This window comes from Rhea americana, unplaced genomic scaffold (assembly GCF_003343005.1).
Source record: "Rhea americana isolate MKP2758 unplaced genomic scaffold, rheAme1 scaffold_66, whole genome shotgun sequence".
Taxonomy (NCBI): Eukaryota; Metazoa; Chordata; class Aves; order Rheiformes; family Rheidae; genus Rhea; species Rhea americana.
The window spans coordinates 4473872-4495578 of record NW_028186823.1 but is presented as its reverse complement, the minus strand read 5'-3'; the positions used below and the strand labels follow the sequence as shown (position 1 = coordinate 4495578).

Genomic DNA, 21707 nt, shown 5'->3' with positions numbered 1-21707 from the left:
GTTTCCCCTCGGAGCGAGCCCGGCCTGCCGGCCCGGCTGCGGGGGGGGAGAGCGGGCGGGCGGGGCGCCGCGCGAGGGCCTCCCCGCGCAGGGGTAACGGCCGTGGCGGTGCCGCCGCGCGCCCCCGCACCTGCGGGGCACCCCCATCCCCCGCCGAGGTACGCGGGAGGCGCTCAACGGCTGCCTGGAGCTGGCGGGGCAGCGCCGCCCGCCATCCCGGGGCGGCCGGCTGCGGTGGGAGCGTAAATGCCCGCGGCGAAATAGAATTCAAGCGCTTTTGTCAGTCGCGTAACGCGTCTGTTAGCCGATTTGGGACAGTCGAGCTTTCCCTCTGCGGAAATCGGTAGAGATGCACTAATGATCCTAATTTTGTTTCGGTGTCCTGTTTTAGGAGGGCGCAGGGTGGGGAAAGGGGGTCAGACCAGAGTGCTGTCCCTTGGGTAAACTGAGAGCTGAAAACAGCTTGCAATTTTGAGTGAAATGTTTTGTAAAAGGTCACCATTTTCCTTGGCAAGTAATACGTGTTTTGATATGACTCAGTTTCTGAGAGAATTTATGCAAGTGCTTTTAAAATGAATTTAAATCTGGACTTCTGGGTCTCATGAATCTTCCAAGAACATAACCACTTTTGGCATGTGTCGCAGGGCTGTGAGTTTAGTTAATGTGCAGGTACGGGRCTGGCAACTCAGTTACGCTGTTCCTGTGGTGTTGAGAAGTGATAATCGTATTCAAGTGAATGTTTCAAGGAATGGGTAAGAACTTAAAACRAAGGATTCTGAGAAATGTTTTGCTCCTTTATCTGATAAGCAGTGTCAGTGATTCATGGAAAAATAGCTAAAGCTAGATCAATAATGCGCGTCTTAGTTCTGTAATTGTATCTGAATGCATGAGCTAACCCAGCTCTTCAGTGCCAGTTAAATAGACATAAACATGTAAGAAATGTATATTCGTTACAAACATTTTTCTGTATCAGAAGTGAGAGCTTAAGTTCTCACGATGGATCATAGTATACCTTACAGTTAATAGAAGTGGTTAAGGTAATATATATTTCTTTGTTTCTGATTCAAAATATTTATGGGCTGATTTAAAATGAATAGTGTCATACTCTCATTTTCTATTAGTTCTTTTCAAATTTGAGAACAGGACTTGTTCATGTTTTAATCAATCCGTATGTTTGATTATGAGGCATTCAAAGAACTGTGCTGTAAGTATGCAGAAATTACTGAAAGCCATGACYCTTCAAAATTCTGATGAGACTAGTATTCTTTTTATTGAGTAGAGCTACTTTGAAAGTATTAAAGAGCGGAGGAAAACATGATGGTATCAATTCGAACACAATTTGACATAAATTATGTTTTACTATGAATCATGATGGATTCTGTAATTCAGATGACTGTATAAGTGAAGACCTTCTCTTTCAGAAACTTTTTTTTTTTWAATTGATGAAAATATTTCTTTCCAGGTTGGAACTTTATGGACATGGACTCAGGTACAAAGAATTTTTTTTACCCCTTTGGAAAATTTGGTAAAGATGAATTTTGCTGTCCTGAGTAGTAAAGTCGATTGCAGGCTAAGAGGTGGAAAAATTACTAACAAAAGGGAGAAATTTAGCTCTTTATCATGGTGGAATGGAAATACATTTACATTTGACTGTKCAGTCACAGCTTTATTAACTTCATCATGAATTATGTGATCACATCCACAGTGCAGAGCCTAATTTTGCTAGAGGGTATACCYTTCACATAAAAGGAAGGTTTTTCTTCAGAAAGGTCAGAAGCAAGAGGCATGCATATKGCTTTACATGGGGCTATTTTTTATTTTTTATATTTGCAGCTCTTCCATGTTGGCAACAGGACAAGCAGAAGTTTTAAATGGTTAGATCATTGGATTTCTAGAGAAACGAGATTCAGGAAGACTGTTTTATCATAACATGGCAAAATACTACTCTTCCATTTTTTCTGGATCTGCTGGTAGGCGCCAAAATTTGCTTGAGAAAGCACATATGAGACAGAGCAATAGAATAAGGTAATAATATAATGAAAGAGACCTTTAAAAAATTGGAGAMGTTACAAAGAAAAGACCTGATCAAATTAAGAATCCCATTTCCCTTTTTCTTTTTGCCATCATTTTCCTTAAAACTGGAGTCTAGAGAATTTGTGTTCTCTGCATTTAGGGAAGAAAGTTGGGTCTTTTATGCAAACACACATAACTACCTCCTCCTCTGAGATTAAAAGCTTGGTACGTTTCTTTTTGTGCTCAACATTTTTGCAGGGACTCATTCCTTTGTACAGCTGCACAAGAAAAGACATGCCTGGTAGTTAGAACGGAAATTTGCAATAAGGGAGGAGGGAAGAGAAGGGGTAGAAGGAAGCAAGCAGACACTGTAAGAAGCAGTGCTGATGACTCAATGCGTGGCACACTTCTGAGTCAGTTTGGTGAAGTAACGCTGCCACCAGAAGTGCCATCTTTGTTTGTAGTATAAATTGGTGATCAGCTAAAGATTCTTCACAACAGGATGGGGTCCTCCTATTTGTTTTCCAGTTTAAGGAATTGTATTTTTCTTTTTGTAATCCAGTATAAACTGCAGTATGCTAAAGAAAAAAAAAAAGGCAGTAAGGCAGGCATACAACTTTCTTCAAACATATTAGGCTTAAGAAGCAGTCCTGAGGGCCAATAGATGATTGAGGTATAAAAAAGGGGATAGTTTATCTTCCCATACTCCATAGGAGAGCTATGGGAACATAAGAACATTGCAGGGAAAAAAACAATTTCTTTTGCATCTTGGAGGACAGTGAATTTTAGTGCCAGAGTGTTTCCTTATGGAAATTTTCCATGGCAGGATCTGTCTCAAATTGAAATGTCATTAACAGACAATTATAAAACAATTGATCAGTAACAAATTACCAGGACTGATTGGTACTCAGTCTCGTGCTCTAAAGGAGCTCAAGACTGAAATAGTTGAACTGGTAATAAAGGCATAAGGAACGTGCAGACCAGTGATCCTGGTATATGCAGTAGCCTGACAGGTGGAAAATGATGTAAAGAATGGAACTAGCAGAAGTGTGGATAAACTATATATGGAAGGAGTCAACAGTGACTTTAATAAATGGAAGGTGTGAATAAACACATTGGTTAAGGGAAGGATGGTGTCTTAACATCCAAAAGGCATTCAGTAGGGGCTTTCAAGGAAACCAGAYTGTCACGAGATATTTAGTCTTACATGTATAGATAAGTAGCTAAAACCTAAATGTTCAGTGTTTGAGGTGGATAAAGATCACTAGGAACATTCCCAAAGGAATCTCTTCTGCTCAGCATATTTCTTAATGATATGGAAGAGATGTGTGTGACTGTTGCAGTGCAGAATTTGCCGATAATAGGAAGTTGTTCAGAATAGAACATAGAGGTGTTACTTGCAAGGAGTCGCAGGAGGATCTTATGACAGTGAACGACTTGGTACTGACTGCAGAAGAAATTTGATGTGAATAAACGTAAAGAAATTTTAAAATGAGAGCATATTAGCAAAATCATAACTTCATGTGCACAGGGACTAACTGGGTTTACCCAGTCTTGGTAAGATAAGATCTTGGGGTTTTATTACACAGACCTGTGAAATATCAGCTCAGTAACCAGTGGTGCTACAAGAGAAAATAAAATGTTAGAAATTTTTTACAAAATTATTAGAAAATAAACCAGAAAACATCAGTTTTCCAGTTTATAAATTTATAATGCTCTGGCTTCCCCTCTGTACCTCAGAAAGTTGTAATGTACTGGAGAAGGTGCAGAAGAGGGTGGCAAAGATGACTGCAAATATAAAATCAAGTTCCACGGATAGGACAGTTAAAGAGTCTAAGACTGCAGCTTGGAAAAGCAAAAACTGAGGAGGAGTATGCCGGAGACCCATAAAAATCTTGAGTACTARACTCAAGATAAAGAGGAAGTGTTAGTTCATTTTCTTTCATGATATCATTATTAGGGGCTGTCAAGTAAAACTAGCAGGTTGCAGACTCAAAACAAGCCAAAGATAATTATTTTCTGTGACAATATTTAAACTTTAGATCTCTTTGCTACAGGATGTTTCTATGGATTCAAAGAGTATTGGACAAATTCATGGGAAAGAATCTGCTGGGGGCTGTCAAATATGATAGACTAATGCTGGCATAAAAAGACCTTAAATAATAAATTTATGGAATCTGGGGCGGGGGGAGGGGGACATTCCCATGCTGGGGGAATGTCACTGTATTCTTGCTCTTGTCCACTTTTTTTTTTCCCAAGTCTTCTTCTATTGACCACATTTTGAGATGGGAAGTTGGTTTAGAGGGACCTCTGATCTCTCTGGCATGGATGTTCTTATGTGTAGTCCTGCTTTGTGTTAAAAAGTTAGTCTTCACTTTCCTTCATACGAAAAACCAAACGTTTTGTAGTGAGATTGCCACGTAACTATTGCCTTTTAATCCTAGAGATGATTGTATTTTCCCGGGAGGTAGATAGTTCCTTTTAGTAGGCTACAAACACATGAAGTTTGTTGAAATCTCTCTATAAGAAACATATGGTTGTTACAAAGTTTCTGTTGTAACAGAAACTGTATAATGCAAAGCTGACTTTCAATTGTGAAAGTTTTTACAGGAAACCAACGATTGAATTTTTTTCCCCTCTTTTCTGCAGGGAAACATGACAGCAAAAACATTGTTTTCATGCAATATCATAACAGCATTTCTGTCTTTAATCATAGCAGGTAAGATTATTGGTGGCTATGGAGGATCTTTTTCCAAAGCTTATTTTTTTGCACAAGTAATAATAATTTTTTGTGAAAATCAGTGTAAAAGTCAAATCCACGTGCATGCCAATGAGTTTTTTTTTAAACAATCTTAAAAGCAGGAACCTCTGGAACATACAATTTGGAGTGTTTTGTGTTCTGATTATCTTATGAACTGATTTGTAATTTTAACTTCAYAGAATATATCCTCATGATTTTTTTTCATATGGGAAAATTCACTGATTTGATAATTAACATTGCAAGCTACTTTATCGAGATTTTTGTAAAATTACTAGGCAACTTAGTTACAACTGTTTGTTTCTGCCCTTCAGCTGTCAACCAACAATTCTAGTAGTTCACATTTAAAACATTTCAAATGGTCTAAATGAGCTGTCATAATCTTGTCATTGTATCTAGAATCTTGCAACTGTGCCAGATTGTTAAAAGCAAAACTCCATGAATTTCCATTCCCTGGGTTTCTAGCAAGACATTCTGTTGGATTTTTTTGTTTGTTTCTTTTTTTTGTTTGTTTGTTTCTTTTTGCCTGTGAATGGGCAAGCTCCAAGGCTCACTGACCAATTGAATAGTCTGTTTGGAGTAATAAAGCAAAAAGATATTTACATTATTTGGCTGCCCAAATAACAGTAGACAGTTCCATTGTCGGCTTGGTTATGAATGTGTCTTATAATTCTTGCCCACTCCTTGAAAATAATGGAGGACATGGGCAGGTGAGGAGGGATTTCAAAAAAACTAAGAAAAGAAGTAAGTAAAACATGATGCTGCTTTAGAGTGTTGGGACGTAGCAGCAGAAAAGAGCTGTATCAGTTCCTGTGGCTACAGAAGATATGTATTGGTCATCATTTCATATCTGTCAAAGTTGTGGGGCAATCAGCACTGGCATCTGAACAATTGAGTGTTTCGATAAGTAATGTGGAGGTATTTATAGTGAGGTGGTGAGATCTGTGGATAATATAAAGTTATCCCTGGTGGTCAGAACTAATACTGACTATGAAGAGGATTTCTAGGTATTGAATGATTTGGTAATAGAATGTTAGTGAGTAGAGGGTCATGGGAGGAACATACACATATAGCACAAACATGCATACTTTATTTAAGTAGCGTGAGCATTAAGTTAGTTAGAGCCACTTGGGAAAAATGCTGTTTTGACAACTCTGAGTGTTCTCTGGAAGCATTAGCTCTGTCTTTGGTGAGCAAAAAGGCAAACAAAAATTATTGAGAAGGGAATCAAACAGAAAATAGAAAGCTTCATGGTGAATGTGCATCTTGAATTCTGCAATTCTGGTCAGTCAATCTCAGAAAAATTATATTAGAAAAGGTAAAGAGATGAGAGACAGTGTTGGCTGATATGGAATAGCTTCCGTATGGGAAGTCATTAAATGATTGGGGGCTGGGGTAAAGAAAAGAGATGACTGAGGCAAGATCTGATGGAGGTCTATCAAGTTATGAATGTCATTTAGCATATACGGGAATGTTTGCCGTTTCCCTTAGCAAGAAATACCTAATAGCCAGAGAARTGATAAAAGGCAATGAATAGCTTTTTCATGCAGAACGTGAGAGGGAGAAAAGGAAACAAGCATAGCACTATTCTTACTTTACCTGTCCTTATTTTCTTTTCTTGTGCATCTGCCACTGGTTGTTTTCTGAGACAGAAATTTGGGCTATACAGACACATATATGACACTGTGTGGCTGATCTTATATTTTAATGAAAGGAGGAATTTTAGATAAATAGAATACTAACTCTGGAATGTGACCCTGTTACGCAAAATTGATATCCAAAGTCCCTTTTAAGTGCTCACAGTGTTGCTAACTATCTTCCTGTATGAAGCTCGTTGGGTCCACTGTGAAGAAAATGAGCTCATGGGTAAGTGCTTGTAATAATTCCACTCTAAATGCTCACAAAATGTGGGATATTTGAGATTTGTGCAACTACAACTTCAGTGTCCACTTTGAACATTTTGGCATTGAAAGAATACTATGTCTTGAAGACATGTGTCTTGGCTACAGTTAAGAAGAAAAGTTAACAAAGGCAAATAAAGTGAAATTTGTGTGTGCATATGTGTATTTGTGTGCATGCAGAGGAAACAGGCTGGAGTGATTCAGACACATTTTAATTCAGATGCTATTAGAGTACAAATGACAGTGTGCTGCAAATGAAGAGATTCTGCTGCAGTTTAAAGTTTGCATTCAAAAATAGCATTTTATTCCAATAATGTAGCTATACATGTAATTGAGTGATACCATCAAGTCAAGACAAGGAACTGTAATTCTTTTTTTTTAGTAACTGATTTAAGAATAAAGGTGGAAACTGAAGGAACTTTGTAAATGTAGTCAAGGAATGAGTTAAATATATTCTTTCACARTATCTGAGGTTTTCTTTAATGTTTTCCTTTAGAGAAATGTGGAGCCTATGATGTGGCGTTGAGGCACAGTCTTGTGCCTGCTGGGCAGCCTCTCGCTATTGAATGTTCTCTGGAAAAGAGCTTGAATTTTAAAAGTGGAGACTACAATTTAACATGGTATAAAGTTGGTAACCAGACGTCTGTGCCTAGAGACAAACTTTCTAGAATTCATCAGCAGAAGAGTTTAATTTGGTTTCTCCCTGCAATGTTAGAAGATTCTGGAGATTATGAATGTGTCATAAGGTGAAGTTTAAAAGAATTACATTACTACTGAAGTGAATTGCAAAGGAAAAAACTTTTAGAAAGCAAGTAGAATTTTTGGGCTAAGGGATATACTAATTAAAGGAGAGGGAATGTTCACAGAAACTATAGGTTAGGGAATGTAGGAGTCTAGTTTTCCTTAGGTTCTCTGAAGTCACTGTAGAGAGAGGATTCTGGGGGAATAAGTGAGGGGAGTGCAGAGCAGTAGACCGATAGCTGTAAAGGGAGATGAACCTTTGGAGGCTAAGGGAGCTATAAAAGAAACTTAAATATTGTAGAAACAATGATCAGAATACTTCCAGCTCCTGCATTTAGAGTGCTTAGGTAAAAGTAAATCTATTAGAGAAATGGTAGACTTCTGGTCCTCTCTTCTCCRAAAAGAGTACTATATAGTTTCTGTTTGGAAGATATGGCAAGTAGCTTAATTCAGTTATGTTATATTAATTGCAGGAATTTGACAAGCTGCAGAAAAATGTATACAAAAGTAACAGTGTTTGAGAGGGTTGACAGTTTATGCTTAAATGAAAAATTTGCTGTAGAGGAGGTGATATTCACACTATCATCTGCAAGGGTTGTCTGTCCACACTTGGATTATTTCAGGAATGAGAAGAATATGCTACCTGTTCGTTGGTATAAGGTGAGAATGATGCATTTTGTACCATCATAACTGTCTGTTACATAAAATACAAATCATTGATGTTCATGAATTGTAGTAGAAAAACTGGATTTATTTTAAATTTGACAAAAATGTTTTAAAGACAAATTGGAGGAAGGAACAAATTGAGACTTTTATTTTTAAAGGTGTATCCTGGCTTTTGAACAATGGGGTAGAAATTCAGCCAGATGTAGGAGATATTGAACCATGTATCTAGCAGGTGGCATGTTTTTACCTGCCAGTGAAACTGTAACTGTCCTGACTCTTGTGCAGAAATGGGTTTAGTATGTCATTCTATATCCGTTATGTGTTCAATATTGTTCCATTAAATAAATGCCATTTAATACAATTCTTGCTTATTTAAAGATTCTTTCTTTTATAAGAATGTAGTGCCTTCAGCAATGTATCTACTTCTTAGCCTTGTAGTCTATATACTACAATGAGTGCTTAAGTACTTTGAAACATGAAGTCTAATTATTAAAGGAGTCTTCATTAATGAATACTTTTACAAATCCTGACTGTTACATCACACTTCCTCATTTCTGTCTTGAATATTGTAAGTTGTTTTCTATAGGAAATGAACTAGAGTGTCTATGAATCAAAAATTGGAAGGCCAAAATGAAATGTTTTGCTTTAGTCCCATTTCTCTTTCATGTGCCCCCTGCTGCCAGCCTTCGCAAGCCTCCATCTCTGTGTTGTGGTTCCTTGAAAATTCAGATTGCCTTGAAGAGAGAAAAGCCTTGGAGAGAGATGGTGATTTGAATTAACGGAGTTCTCTACACACATTTAGGATTGTCAGCTACTGGAAGGGAAAAGGTTTTCCTCCTTAAACAGTGATCTTGTCATTTTCAATGTAACTTTACATGATAAAGGAAACTATACATGCGAAACATCATATACCTACAATGGAAAACAATACAACATTTCACGAGACATCAGTCTAAATGTGGAAGGTAAGTAAGTACCTTCACTGCTGTTCTGTTCATACCAATGACTCTCCAAATACCTAGATTTCTAGTGACAGCTAAAAACCAAATTTGTGGATAGGAACATTTAGAGCTGTATGTTTGTATATATGAGGGAAAGAAATGCTGGCTGAGAACTTGCATATTTTAATTTGTTGCTACCACTGTGTTGAAGACTAKTTCCCTTGTTCTGTGCTGGAGCATGTCAGAGCTGTGCTGCCTGGGCCAGCTGCAGGGGTCCCTAAAAAGGGGCCCTACCAGGCTTGGTAGGCATAGTGCTTTCTGCTGCAGCTGYGCCCTCTCTGTCTTGCCTGTCTTGCTTCTCTCTTGCATCATCYCCTTGTTACAAGAACAACCAAAAAACCCCAGTTCGAACTGTAACACTGTCATGGCTTTGTATGTGCAATCTGTTTCCTTCAAACGTTTGTCTCTTTAGTTTTAAGCTCTTCATCACAAGAACTGCTGATTTCTAGTATTAGGTATCTAGCTCACTAGACTCTGATTTCTGTCAGGGGGCCACCAGCACAACTGCAAAACCAMAAAATAAAAGAAGGCCTAACTGTAAAAATGTGAACTCCTTTGCTAGCACAGCATTATGAGATTGATACTGGATTACTGAAAGGACTATGTGGTATCAAGGTATGAAATGCTAGTACTGTTTCTACATTCTAGCAGATTCAGGTCTACTTACAGATTGTATTCTCATTCAGTTTGTGTGTGTGCGTGTGTGTGCGCGCTGAGTTTGTGTATATATATAATATAGATACAGATGCACATGTACATGTGCATTTACATGCACAACTTCATATGCAAGTACATTTATATCTGGTAAGGATATGTATAATATATGTGATGTGGATACACAAAGTATGAGTAACAAGGTCAGACTAGATGAATTGGTCATTCAGGTCTTAAAATCTGTCTCTAGAACTTCGTCCTTAATGTGATGTCAGCCCTTGCTACTCAGTCAAAACAAATCATGTTAGTCCTATGTCATAAATGACTGAAAGCAGCTCAGTTGTTTTTAAAGCAAGACTGAGCAAGTCTACACTAAAATGGGTGATTTTGGATGCAAGCAGTAGTGTGGGCACACTTTTTGGAAGGGAAAGGGAAGGACACRTCTGGAGCAATCCTGTATGGTTCACTGGAGGATTTTAACAGGATGCTTATAATTTCTTTTTATTTATTTGTGCTCATGGAGGAACTTCCCTGAACTTTGAATACTTGATCAGGAAATGTTCTAAAATGTCCTACAGCCACCTGAGTTCACTGGAAATGATGCATATGTTGAGTGCGAGATCCAAGTCAGAATTTATTTAGTCTTACTGATTCATTTGCAATTTAGATGTCTAGATCTCCATCTGTTGATTAATCTTCTTTTGTAGCCTGTAGAGAAAAATAAGCATTTCAGGGTGTGATATATCCAGTCCTGATATAAACATCCCAAATAGGCYATTAATTTTGTACTGCTTTATACATGTGTAAGGCCTTTAACTAGATTATAGAAATTGGATTTCCTCTTTATAATAATAAATCAGAAATAGATGAATTGCACTCTGAAAGTATTTCTCTCCAGGTTGTATCTATGGGGTGCTGAGTGACAGGCTAGCCAGGCTCTAGAGAGATGAGTAATACTGTAGGTGTTTACCCATGCCTGACCCAGCAGCTGTGCATATAATATTACATGATTTTTATCCCATGGGACAACTAGTCCACCATCAATGTGTAGAGATTAGTAACACTCCATTTTGGAAGAGGTGGAGAGACAAATATTTATCATCAGAAGTAACAAAATTATCTGAAATACAGTATTTTGAGCATTGAATGATGTCTGTTRTAAAATTGCTGACAGTCATGTCTGTAGGACCGGTCTTTTCAGGTTGCTGTTGGATTGTAGAACTTAAGACAGGCTGCAGCTGCCCCAGGTTTCTGAAAAGAATTTTCTTTCTTTTGGTTAGTGAGCCCACCAAAAATGCCTCCAGAAATATCTTATCCAAGAAACAACTCCATTGAAGTGGAACTTGGTAAGTAATTTTCTCTGTAATATGATTTTGTATCCTAGTGGAGAATTTTTGCTGAAGTGGAGTGCCACCTTCTGCATTTTTTTTGACCAAAATAGGTCAGTGACTGTCTCAGTTTCTCCTATATGTTGACATCATGGAAGAGGACTGTTTGGGGGAAGAGAGTTAAAAGAGACAAGGGATGTGACTTCCAAAAGCCTAGGAAACATGCAGGAGAATTTCCCAAATGTAAACGAAATTACAGGGAAACCACAAGATTCACTTTCACCTCCATTGGTTTCCATTGCCATAAGGTGGCTTCTGTATAACCTCTGGAAGAGATTCTGAAACATACACATCTTTGAATCTGCAGGGAAAGTGATGCCACAGAAAGGGGGGACATCCTCCTGGATTTAGCTTCTTCTGCTCCTGTTAGTCTCTTTTTGAACCTCTCATTGATCACTGAATGTATAGATCTCTGTTAGAGGAACTTATCCGAAAGGTAGTGGGAGGAAAAAGACATCATACACAAAGCAGCTGATGCTGTCCCATCATTCTCCATCCTTAGCTGGTCAGTATGGGGTTCTGTGAACAGGGTTTTGTGGCCTTTAACTCRAATATAGAAATTAACTTTTCACTTTATAATACAATTTTATAGGCTCACAGGTTACAGTGGATTGCAATGCAACAGGTGCTGCTGGATATGAGGTGTTTTGGACAAGCAACGATRTGTATATTGATGTCTATATGAGCAGAATTTTTGCAAAGGCCTATGAGTAAGTATATTTTCAGATCAGAAAATACTGGCTTAGCAACCAAAGTGGAACTTTCTGCTTTTGACGTGAAAGTATTTAGTAACATTTTCTACTTAAATAGCTTTTTTATTTTTTTCTTTTTTTATTRTTWTTTTTTTATTTTTAAGAACTCTAATGCTTGCCTCCTCCAATTCACTTTCTGCTTTGCAGTAGGAGCTTGAAACATAGTGGGCATATGGGCTTTATGTGGGGTTGTACTCTTTACGGTTGTTGTAAAAATCCATCTTGATTTCTGATCTGTGTTCTGTAAAGACTGAGAGTCTCATAGTTTTAATAGCTTTTACTACACAAGCTCTGGCCTAGTAGAGACCACTTTCAATTGATCCAGGCATGTCCTGGCACTCGAAGTCCAGACTCTTTTCTGTATTCTCCAGTTTCCTCTCGCATCTGCCTCTCTAAAGGTTGTGAGAGGTGGAACCTGTGCTTTAGAGGAGAAATTGAAACTTTTGGGTTAAAGAGCTTTGAGCTGGGGAAGGAAAATTGAGATCAGAGGAATTGCTAATGGAAAATTCTCATGATGACATTTGTGCTGAAACTCAGTGGGATGAGAGGAGGAAAGGGAGATAAATTTCCCATGATAAGTTGGGAATTGGGAGGGAAGCTGAGGTTGACACTGAGTAAAGCATGAAAAGGGCAACCAGGAGACAAGGTGAGGATGAAAGGCATGTTAAATGGAGTTAGGAGGCAAGAAAATAGACCTGGCTTGGAAAAGATAACTGAAATTGGGACAGAAGGTAGTCTGAAAAATTTCTTAAGTATGACAGTTTGGGAATTAAAAATTGAAGGGTTTATTTGTCAGCCCTCATTTCACAGTGATGCTTGTGAGGAAAAAAAAAATCTTTGTTTATAAACTCTCAGGCACTGAATATGAGGGAGAAACTGATTAAGAAATGAGAATGATATCTTCAAAGWAAGATTATGGTTGTGAGAAATAAATAAGCGAAGGTGCTCATCATATAAAAGGAGGGAGACAAATGCTGAGTTTTGTTAGCGCTCACCAAGAGACAGGCCTATWGCAGAGTAATCATTATAATGTCATTAAAGATTGGGCCATAATGCAGAGACATGCGGTCTCTAAATTGGTGTCATGATGATGATGTCAGTTTTGAGATCTCCTACCTCTTAAATGGTTGTCTTTGAAAGATAATATTCTCTGGATCCAGTCATTTGTATTAATGATAGTGAATCATTGATTCCTTAACGTTCTAACGCTTGCAACCTTTTGCTGCGAAACTCATTTATGTGGTCCTATATATGACCCTTATGAATATAATAAAGTGAGGTATTCCTCACTTCGCCGGTGATTAAAATATTATTTATATAGTTACTATAAAATAACATTCCTCTAGTCTCACGGGATGGTATGTATGACTGACTGAATGTGCAGCATAATTGTCATTTTTGTGCCTTTGGACAATGTATGGGGAGTAACTTGGGTGTCTTCAAAGCGCTGCTCAACCCTTAGTACTCATTAGCTCTTTTGAGTGTGTTCTGATCCATGGGGTGAAATGGAGGTTTAGACACCATTGCCAAAAGCTGGAATCTCTTGGAGAATTGTTTTGGGGTGTGGGTCATCTTTGGTGTCCTCCCTCTCCCAGAGCTGCTTACCACAAGATGGGGCTCTAGTACTAAGGCCTCCTTTTATGTCATTTCACATTGTGGAATTTTTTTTTTCCACTAAGTGCTGGGACTCTCCAAATACTTTTACAGGGGATGAGAAGCTAAATACAGCTGTTTTTCTTCTAAGCTTTTTTTTGTGATGTTAAGGCCTCCTATAAGTATAGTTTGTATTAGAAAAGTATCTTAACTTGGTTTAACTTGCGTATGGGGAAACACAGCTTCATATAAGTTTACATCATGATGATTTCTGATGTGTGTGCTGAATGTCCATAAGAGGCCCAACTGCTGTCTGGGTTTCCCTCATATAATTCAGCTGCTTACCTATTCTGAAATGTAGTAGACATGATTAAGATAAAAATGACCTTTGTCAAACAGTTGTGGTGAAACCCTTTTAGAAAAGTCAGTGATTTTATTGATCTGCTTGCCATTTTTTGGATAGGGAAGAAACTTCCCATGATGGACGCCCCGTGCTTACTGTGAAGCTAATAATATCAGAAGTGCATGATGAAGATTATGAACAGCCATTTGTCTGTCATGCTTCAAATGCCTTTGGGCAGGTTGCATCCTATATCATATTGAAACAAAGGGGTAAGGAATTTTTGTTACTTTTGAGAGCTGTGTTTCACTTGACTTCCCGAGAAGGTTTTTGGTACCAAATGCTCATATATCACCTGGATGACACAAAGATGACAAGTTGCTGTATGTATGTACATACAAGTGCATAGGGGAGGAGTCACTTTAGTAATGTATTTATAATTAATCATTATTAAAATAATAGGTGGAAATGAAAAATTTTTGTTACGTTTGTTTGAAAGATCAAATTTGGACAAATTTGGCATTTTCTTTTTAATTTTTGTCTTATGTTTTTGTGCAGTTCTTGATTTACGGAGATGGCTGATTGGAGGCCTTATCACTTTATTGCTTATAACAGTCATTATTTTAATAATCTGCAAGATTTTCAAGATTGACATTGTACTTTGGTATCGTAATTCAGGTTGTGCTTTTGTAAGGAAGGAAGGTATGTAAGTATGACAGTGTATGACACTGTAAGCATCCATCTTTTTTTGATTACCATTGCTTGTCAGGAATATTGTGGTTATTTAATAGAATGTATTTGAAATTTTCTAGAGAAATTTTCGGATAAACTCTGAAAGATTTTTATGTTTTTTTTTCTAGTCATTATATATGAAATATGTGCCATAGTTCAGATAGTAAACACTACACGATACCCACAGCAGTCATGTTGAGGMTAGGTCAGAAAGAAATTAGTATGATGCTCTTTGCTTTTCTGTGAAATAGTGTCTTTGCATGTGGATTATGGTCACTCTAATGGTGATCAATAGGTGTCAGCAGAGCTACATCCTGTAGACTAGGTGGTTATAAATTTACATTAAGTATTCTTATTGAAAATCAGATTCTCATTTTCTCAGAGATTTTTTTCGGTAACTTCTCTGTTACCTGTTACCCATTAYCCTCATTTACCCTTCTAATTCTTGCAAACTATGATAGTTATATGCCAAAGAGAAAAAGTGCTACCAGTTCTCTATTTTGTGATTTCTGTTTTGTGTTTTTATTGCTGTGGTCTAGACAATACATTGGACAGGTGTGAAAAAATGGGAATAAGTGCAGCATTACTGTATCACTCTATGAGTGCTGTGGTAGCACCTCCGACCTAGACTGGCTGAAGTTYCCTAGAGCTTGAAAGAAGATGGATTACTTGCATAGGGATAGCTAACATTTATTCATGGCTGTGTGAAATGTTTTTCCAGAAAAATAATTTCAATATAAAGTGTATATATATGTATTTTTGGTTAAAATTTCGGTTCCCCGAAAACATTAACAAAGTTTAATGAAAAAATCAGTGATGCTATGCTTTGTAACTTGTTCAGCTAAAATTAACTGGTTGAATTAGATATGATTTTACTTTGTTTTCTTTGCTTCGTTCCTGTTTATTATACAATTTTAACTCTTAAAACCTCAGGCCCTACTGAGGCCCTTTCCTCTCTCTGCCTAGCTGACTCCTCACAAATGATTATGAAAAAGTTGCATTTTACACCTGCTCTGGATAGGCAAAAGTGGAGATAACTGCTGTTCGGTGTCCTTCAGAAGAGGCTTTAAAGAAAGTCCTGCACAAGACACATGCTTTTTTAATGTCCTGGCACCTCTGGGGTTGGGGGATCTTTCCTGCAGGTCCCAGGGTCCTGCATCTAGCTTACTTGCTGACAGATTCCTCCCCCATGATGGGAAAAGAGGTCGAGTTCTGTGGCTGTTCAGCTTTTGACTTGTACATTATTTTAGTGCCTTGCCATTACTGTATCAGATAGCTGAATCTGCCTCCCATTGCTGTTTTTAAATAGTCCAAAATTAAACCTTGTAATAAAGCATGTTACTGTTTTTTTATTTTCTAATAGAATATTTTTGTTTGTCTTAGATGGGAAAATATATGATGCGTATGTCTTGTATCCAAAAAGGAATGGAAGCAGCAGCTCCTATCCTCTGGAAACCTTTGTTCTTAGAATACTACCTGATGTTTTGGAACGACAGTGTGGATATAATCTCTTTATATTAGGAAGGGATGATTTACCAGGGGAAGGTATGTTTTAACTGTTGTCTTCTTACATGTTCTTTCATGGTTAGGAAAAGATTTTACATACAACTAAAATCCAATTAGTTTTTGAAACCAGATATAAAGTTATATATGTTTATTTTTTAATGGACGGGAGAATGTTTCCTTACCAAACATTTGGCACTGATGTTGCAAGGGTCAGTGCTTTCTTCTTAAATGTAAATAAATGAGGATTCAGCAGTATTAGTTACGTTATTGAGGTTTTTTTGAAGGGCATCTGCTCCTGGGGACTGAGGAAAACAATTTTTGTCAGTAATATCATGCAGTGGAGTTGAACCATGAATAACTATTAGGAGGTCTAAGGACTTACCAATCCTCTGAGCTAGCCACTCCTCCATATATTTGCAGTTTTAAAATTACAGAATATTTTGCATCATTTGTAATGTTTCTATGCAGACTTTGGTTATTCTTTCATAACTTACAGCTCTGGTCAGTGTTGCTGATGAAACCCTGAAGCAAAGCAGAAGACTGATGATTATTCTGGGATCAGAAACATCTGGTTGCTGCCTGTTAGAAGATGCCTCTGAACAACAACTAACTATGTATAATGCTCTCATCCGTGATGGGATTAAAGTGATTCTTATAGAAATGGATAAAATACAGGACTACACCAGCATGCCAGAATCAATCAGATACATCAAGCAAAAACATGGGGCTATCCAATGGAAAGGAGAATTCTCAGAGAAATCTTGTTCCGCATATACAAGATTCTGGAAAAATGTACGCTATCAAATGCCATCCAGAAAAAGTGTCTCTTATTCTGAGGTATATTTTTTGCCACAAACTTTGAACAGTTCTCCACTGTAGAGAAAGTAAGATGTTCTTGGCTTAATAATACTAAGAARGTAATTCTGAAATGTATGTTTCCTGCACAAGTTCTGTGTATTACAGACTGGACTTTTTGCTTGAGGAGTACAAACTACCCACCTCTCCTATAAATTACACCTTAAAACAAAAACTGGGCAACTTTATTTCTGTTCAGGCTATGGATAGCAACAAAATTTGTTGTGTTAGTCTCACGCAGATATGTGAAATAAATGTTGCTGATGGTGGTAGACTGTTGTCCATATAAATGCAATATCCACTATATCCATTTGTTTTTTTTTAATGGAAACAGCAGTTGATAAAAATCTGATTGCAAAATCTGCATTTTTCTAGTCATTCCATTCCACTTCTTCTTGCCCATTTGTGACAATCTGACTTGCTCATTACCACRGGAATGTGCCTTTTGCAAGCTTTGAGATTCTCTCTTGGGCAACAGGCCTCATTCTTGCTATTTGAAGCAGTGCGAAAATGCATGATACAGCAGGTATATTTAAAACTCCTTGAAGTACTAAATGTATATCAGCTGAACAGCTRATTACTAACTGTTTTAAGCAAATGGAGTAGAATCTGCGACCTTTCGCACATCTATTAAATAATGCTGCGGTATCTGGTCAATGGGGTGTTTCTAAACTTTGTCTCTTGACATGGTCAGGAAACTGAAAATATTTGAGATTTCTTGCAAACCGGAAGCTTCCCAGGCTGTGCTGCTACTCAGGAAAACAAGCGAGGATCCATTAAGGGACTATGTTTGGCATCCTGAAAGCCCAAAATCTACAACATGGGAGCCTACAAATTTGGAAAATCAGGAAAGTCTGGCTGCAGTGCCCTAAAAATTGTGAATTCAGGAAGCATGAGGTATCCAAACATAAGGCAGCCTACTGAAGAGCCAGGCGTGGTTCTGTGAGATAAAATGAGTGGCTTGTTGAATGGACACTTTTCATTTAAACATTATTTTACTCTGAAATTTTCAATCAACTCTAGCATTAGCTTGTCATGGTATTTTGGACTTTGGACTGTGAACTCACTCCCAAAGTGCCTCTTCTGCAGACTCTTGCTTTGCCATGTGTTGTCACAAGTGGTCCATACAGAAGATGCTATTTCCATCACTAAATTCCCTTAGAAACTGTGGACATACATCACTGGCTTAAAACAAACATCCTTCCCAGCCTGCGACTAGGGAAATGCATATATTCACAAAACTATTAGGAAAACATGGTGAAGAAGACTTCCAGGCTTTGGTATAAGTAAGAGTGTCCCAAGGTGTGAAGAACCTTGGCTGTCAGATCGGTGAGAAAATTCCCAGGGCAGAGAGGTTGGTGAGGAGGGTCCTGGTGATGTTGGAAGACCCAGCTTCTTCCCTACATGCATTAGTGATATGCTTGGACAATCCATGATGTGAAGATCCATGATGTGAAGAGACATCTGGCTTTCTCAGTATCCCAGTTCTGAAACCTGACCAGGAACTGATGACAGGAAACAATATCTTACCTACCTGTGGAAGGAAAAAAAATAGAGGCAAGTGGATATATCAACCTATCTGGAAGTAGTTTGGTATTTCTAGATCACAGTCCATTGTTTTGTGTGCGTTACGGTTAAAAAAAAAAATTGCTACTTTTCAAGATGGTCTGAAATGGCAGGGGTTCTCACTCTCTAGCCTTGAAGAGCGACATCTGAATGTAAACGTGAATTCTACTTGCTTTTTGTGTAAAAAAACAACTAACTTGGCAGTAAAGATAATGTCAGAGCCTACTTGCCAAGCTGGAATCTATTGCTTAAGCCYGTTCAGCTGGTTCTCTGAAGTGTGTATGCTGTGGAATATACTCTTAGGCTGTATTTATATTGATGGGAGAAAAAGCAAGGTCCAGGCAGTTTTAGCACATTTGAAGTTAAAGACTTGCAATAACATATCATGGGAGATTTTTGTTTGCAGGAGTGTAAAGATATATGTCCTTATGGGTAGTGTCCCACTTGCCTGGTTGTGTGGTTCAGAGCAATTTGGTTTTCCACAGCTTCCACTGACTGGAGGCTTCTTTGAAGATGTTGCCGTGAAAACAGGGATCAAGGTAGATTCATCAAATCAAGTACTGTTTTCCTAGCAGACTGTGGACCATTCTTCTTTGGAAATGCATCATATGTAGGCTGGAACTTCTAAAAAAGACAGAAAATCTGGATAGTTTGGATAATCATTACTGTCAATTTTTTGTAACTGATCTAGACTTAGAATTGCTCAGAAAAACAYTTAAAAACTACAGTTTACTCTAAAAGCAACATAAACATGTTTTCTGTTTCTTCTGTGAAAGTGCTATGATGTTTTCTGGTAACTTCTTCATAGTTCTTTTCACAGGTTTGGTACAACAACACTGGAGACAAGTATTCTCCCATTAAAGTAGACTCTCAGACTTCAAATAAAGATATGTGAATCAATATTAATCTACCTGACAGTCTTTTTTCTAAGACAGCCAAATTTTGTATGATTATTTAATTGCTTTAGTTTTCTTGGGTGAAAACAGGCATAGGAAAGAGGTATCAGTTGCTGTGGTTAATTGTTAGCTAATTATTTGAATGTAGCTTGATATGAAGGTGCTTACCTTTTTTATCATGAAAGTTTATTTTGAAGCTGAATTTTGTATCTGCTTTCTTCTCTTGGAAAWTTTTTTTTGCAACTCAAATAGAAAAACCAGTCCATCTTTTTGCAGTCAAATAAAAGAATCTCCATAATGAGAGGTGTGCAGATTTCTCTTTATAAAAAATTAATTAGTTGGCTAAATGTTTGCTTCTGGAAACTTGATAGCTTCAGAAGGAAAAGGAAATGTAATATAATACAGGAAGAAGTATTTTTTCACCACAGTGTGGTGGATATGTTTCAGTTTATAGTCTGCTTATGCTGACAGAATTTGTATGTTAGATGGAAGCTACATTAAAAGCATTCTATGTAACATCATCTACTTTTGAACCAGAACTATATGGCATTTCTTTTATTGGGTTGTATCTGTTGATTTATTTGGCATTCTGCTTTGGCCCTTCTTTTTTTTGCCTTACCATTAATTTATCTCAATTTACCAAGTTTTCTAATTCCACTGTGTCTAGTGATTCTGTTTACTTCTGGGAGATGTTCCTCCTCCTTTCTCAATTTCCCTTTCAGAGCCTACTTTTCTTCATGTTAACTAATTCCAAGGATATGGCCTGCTTCATGTTTTAATGTACATATCTGTGACTGTATTAATCCATGGACTATGTGATGGYGAAGAGAATGGTTTCTAAGCCCAAACCCAGACAGACTTGACACAACCTAGTGGAATCTACACGGTGGCCCTAGACAGAACAGTTCTGATTGATTGACTTTTTCTTTTTTTCCCTTTAAGTTATCTGTGTATTGCATCCTACAAGGATAAAATATATATATTTCATATATATATAGAGAGAGAGTATAAAGATGATTTCACATTTCCCCTTTATTTTGTTCTCTTCAGATTCTACTGAGGAGACCCAGTCTGTCTTCTAGATATGTCTTGTATTTTGTTCAGAGGCCATAGTGGTTTGACTACTATCCTTCTGTAGCTGCAGTTAGCTTGAAGATGAAGCAGTCTGGGAATGCAGTTATTTTTTTTTATATAAGTCTAGGCTAAGGAGAAGTGTTTATCCGCATTTATCCCTATGGAACATGTATATTACATCATTTAAGCTCAGAAGAGATACAAGTAACATCAGTACTTTATTAGTACTTCAATGTAGGCAGCAGGAGAATACAGGTAAAGCATGCTACTTGATGCATATGCTTGTTTTCTTTCAAGATATGCTAATACTAACCAGGGCTTCATGAATTTATTGAGACAAACTAAATACTAGTCACTAGAAGTAAGATAGAAAGTAGTACAATCCAACTTTGTCCACAGTCCACTCTAGGATTACTTCCCCTATTGAAATGTATTTGAAAAAGGTATCTGATCAGATGTGTTTACTAGGGAACAAGCAAAAATGAGCAATTATAAAGTGCAACTAATGTGTAACTTTTTCTGAGAGGGCATCAAGGTTGCTGTGGAATTAAATTAGAATTACAGCTCTGTTTGGCAAATACTGTGACTATCAGGAGTCAGCATTTCAGCCCGAAGAAAGTTAGAAAGCTCACAAAATGATGTAGGTAATGTTGGGTACGAAGTCTGAATTTTCTGTTCCAAGACGGTTTTGAATTGTTCCAGATCAGGTGAGTTAGGTATGTAAATTCTTTTTCTGATTTGTTTTTTTTGTCCCCACTCACTCATTTGATCTTACCCTCACATTTTTGGACACAACAGTAGCTGTTGTAGAAAGGGAATTTTGAAAACTGTCTCATTGGATTTTCTAAATTAAGCCTGCTAAATTAAGCAATTTCTGTGGACATATTTTAAAGTGTATGTTCTGTCTTTCCTCTTGTCTCACCAGTATGTGTGTTAGGGGAGTGCTTCCTCTTCCTGCATTATCCATGGCAACACACCCTAGTGCTGCCTCATCTCTTCTCCGATCAGTAGTGATGATTTTTGATCTTTTACACTTTTTTGCTCAGTTTGTAACATGAATGTATACAAATTCTCTGAGAGCTGGGAAGGGCTGCTTTGTGGTCCTTAAAAGGTATTTTTCCTCTCTTCAAGCACATTGTTCCTGATACCCATACCTCTTGGGTGKTTTTTTTTTCCCTCTTTCAAATATGTATAATTCAGTCTTCCTCCTGCACTGTAAAAGTGGGTGTCTTGCTTTTAGAAAGAAATATGGCGTGTCTGCTCTTATCCTA

At 37.6% G+C, this 21707-nt stretch overlaps 1 protein-coding gene across 6 annotated transcripts; it reads left to right on the top strand.

The window, feature by feature from the left end:
* Window positions 1-234: 234 nt before the first annotated feature.
* LOC146586737 (interleukin-1 receptor type 1-like) lies at window positions 235-19663 on the top strand. 6 transcript variants are annotated; one of them, XR_014897767.1, is made up of 13 exons: window positions 235-752; window positions 1463-1489; window positions 4663-4732; window positions 7169-7418; window positions 7887-8073; window positions 8882-9044; window positions 11015-11080; window positions 11715-11832; window positions 13931-14079; window positions 14366-14509; window positions 15923-16084; window positions 16542-18457; window positions 18952-19663. XR_014897767.1 is itself a non-coding variant. In XM_085320787.1 (13 exons), exons 4-13 carry the CDS (start codon window positions 4669-4671, stop codon window positions 16922-16924), a joined length of 1686 nt encoding a protein of 561 aa, XP_085176913.1. In that variant the 5' UTR covers window positions 235-752; window positions 1463-1489; window positions 1834-2025; window positions 4663-4668; the 3' UTR covers window positions 16925-19663. The 6 variants fall into 6 exon arrangements, 5 of the variants coding, with proteins under 5 accessions (XP_085176913.1, XP_085176914.1, XP_085176912.1 ...); XM_085320787.1 differs by adding an exon at window positions 1834-2025 and having other exon boundaries at window positions 16542-19663; XM_085320788.1 differs by having other exon boundaries at window positions 235-343; window positions 16542-19663.
* The last annotated feature ends 2044 nt before the right edge of the window (window positions 19664-21707 follow it).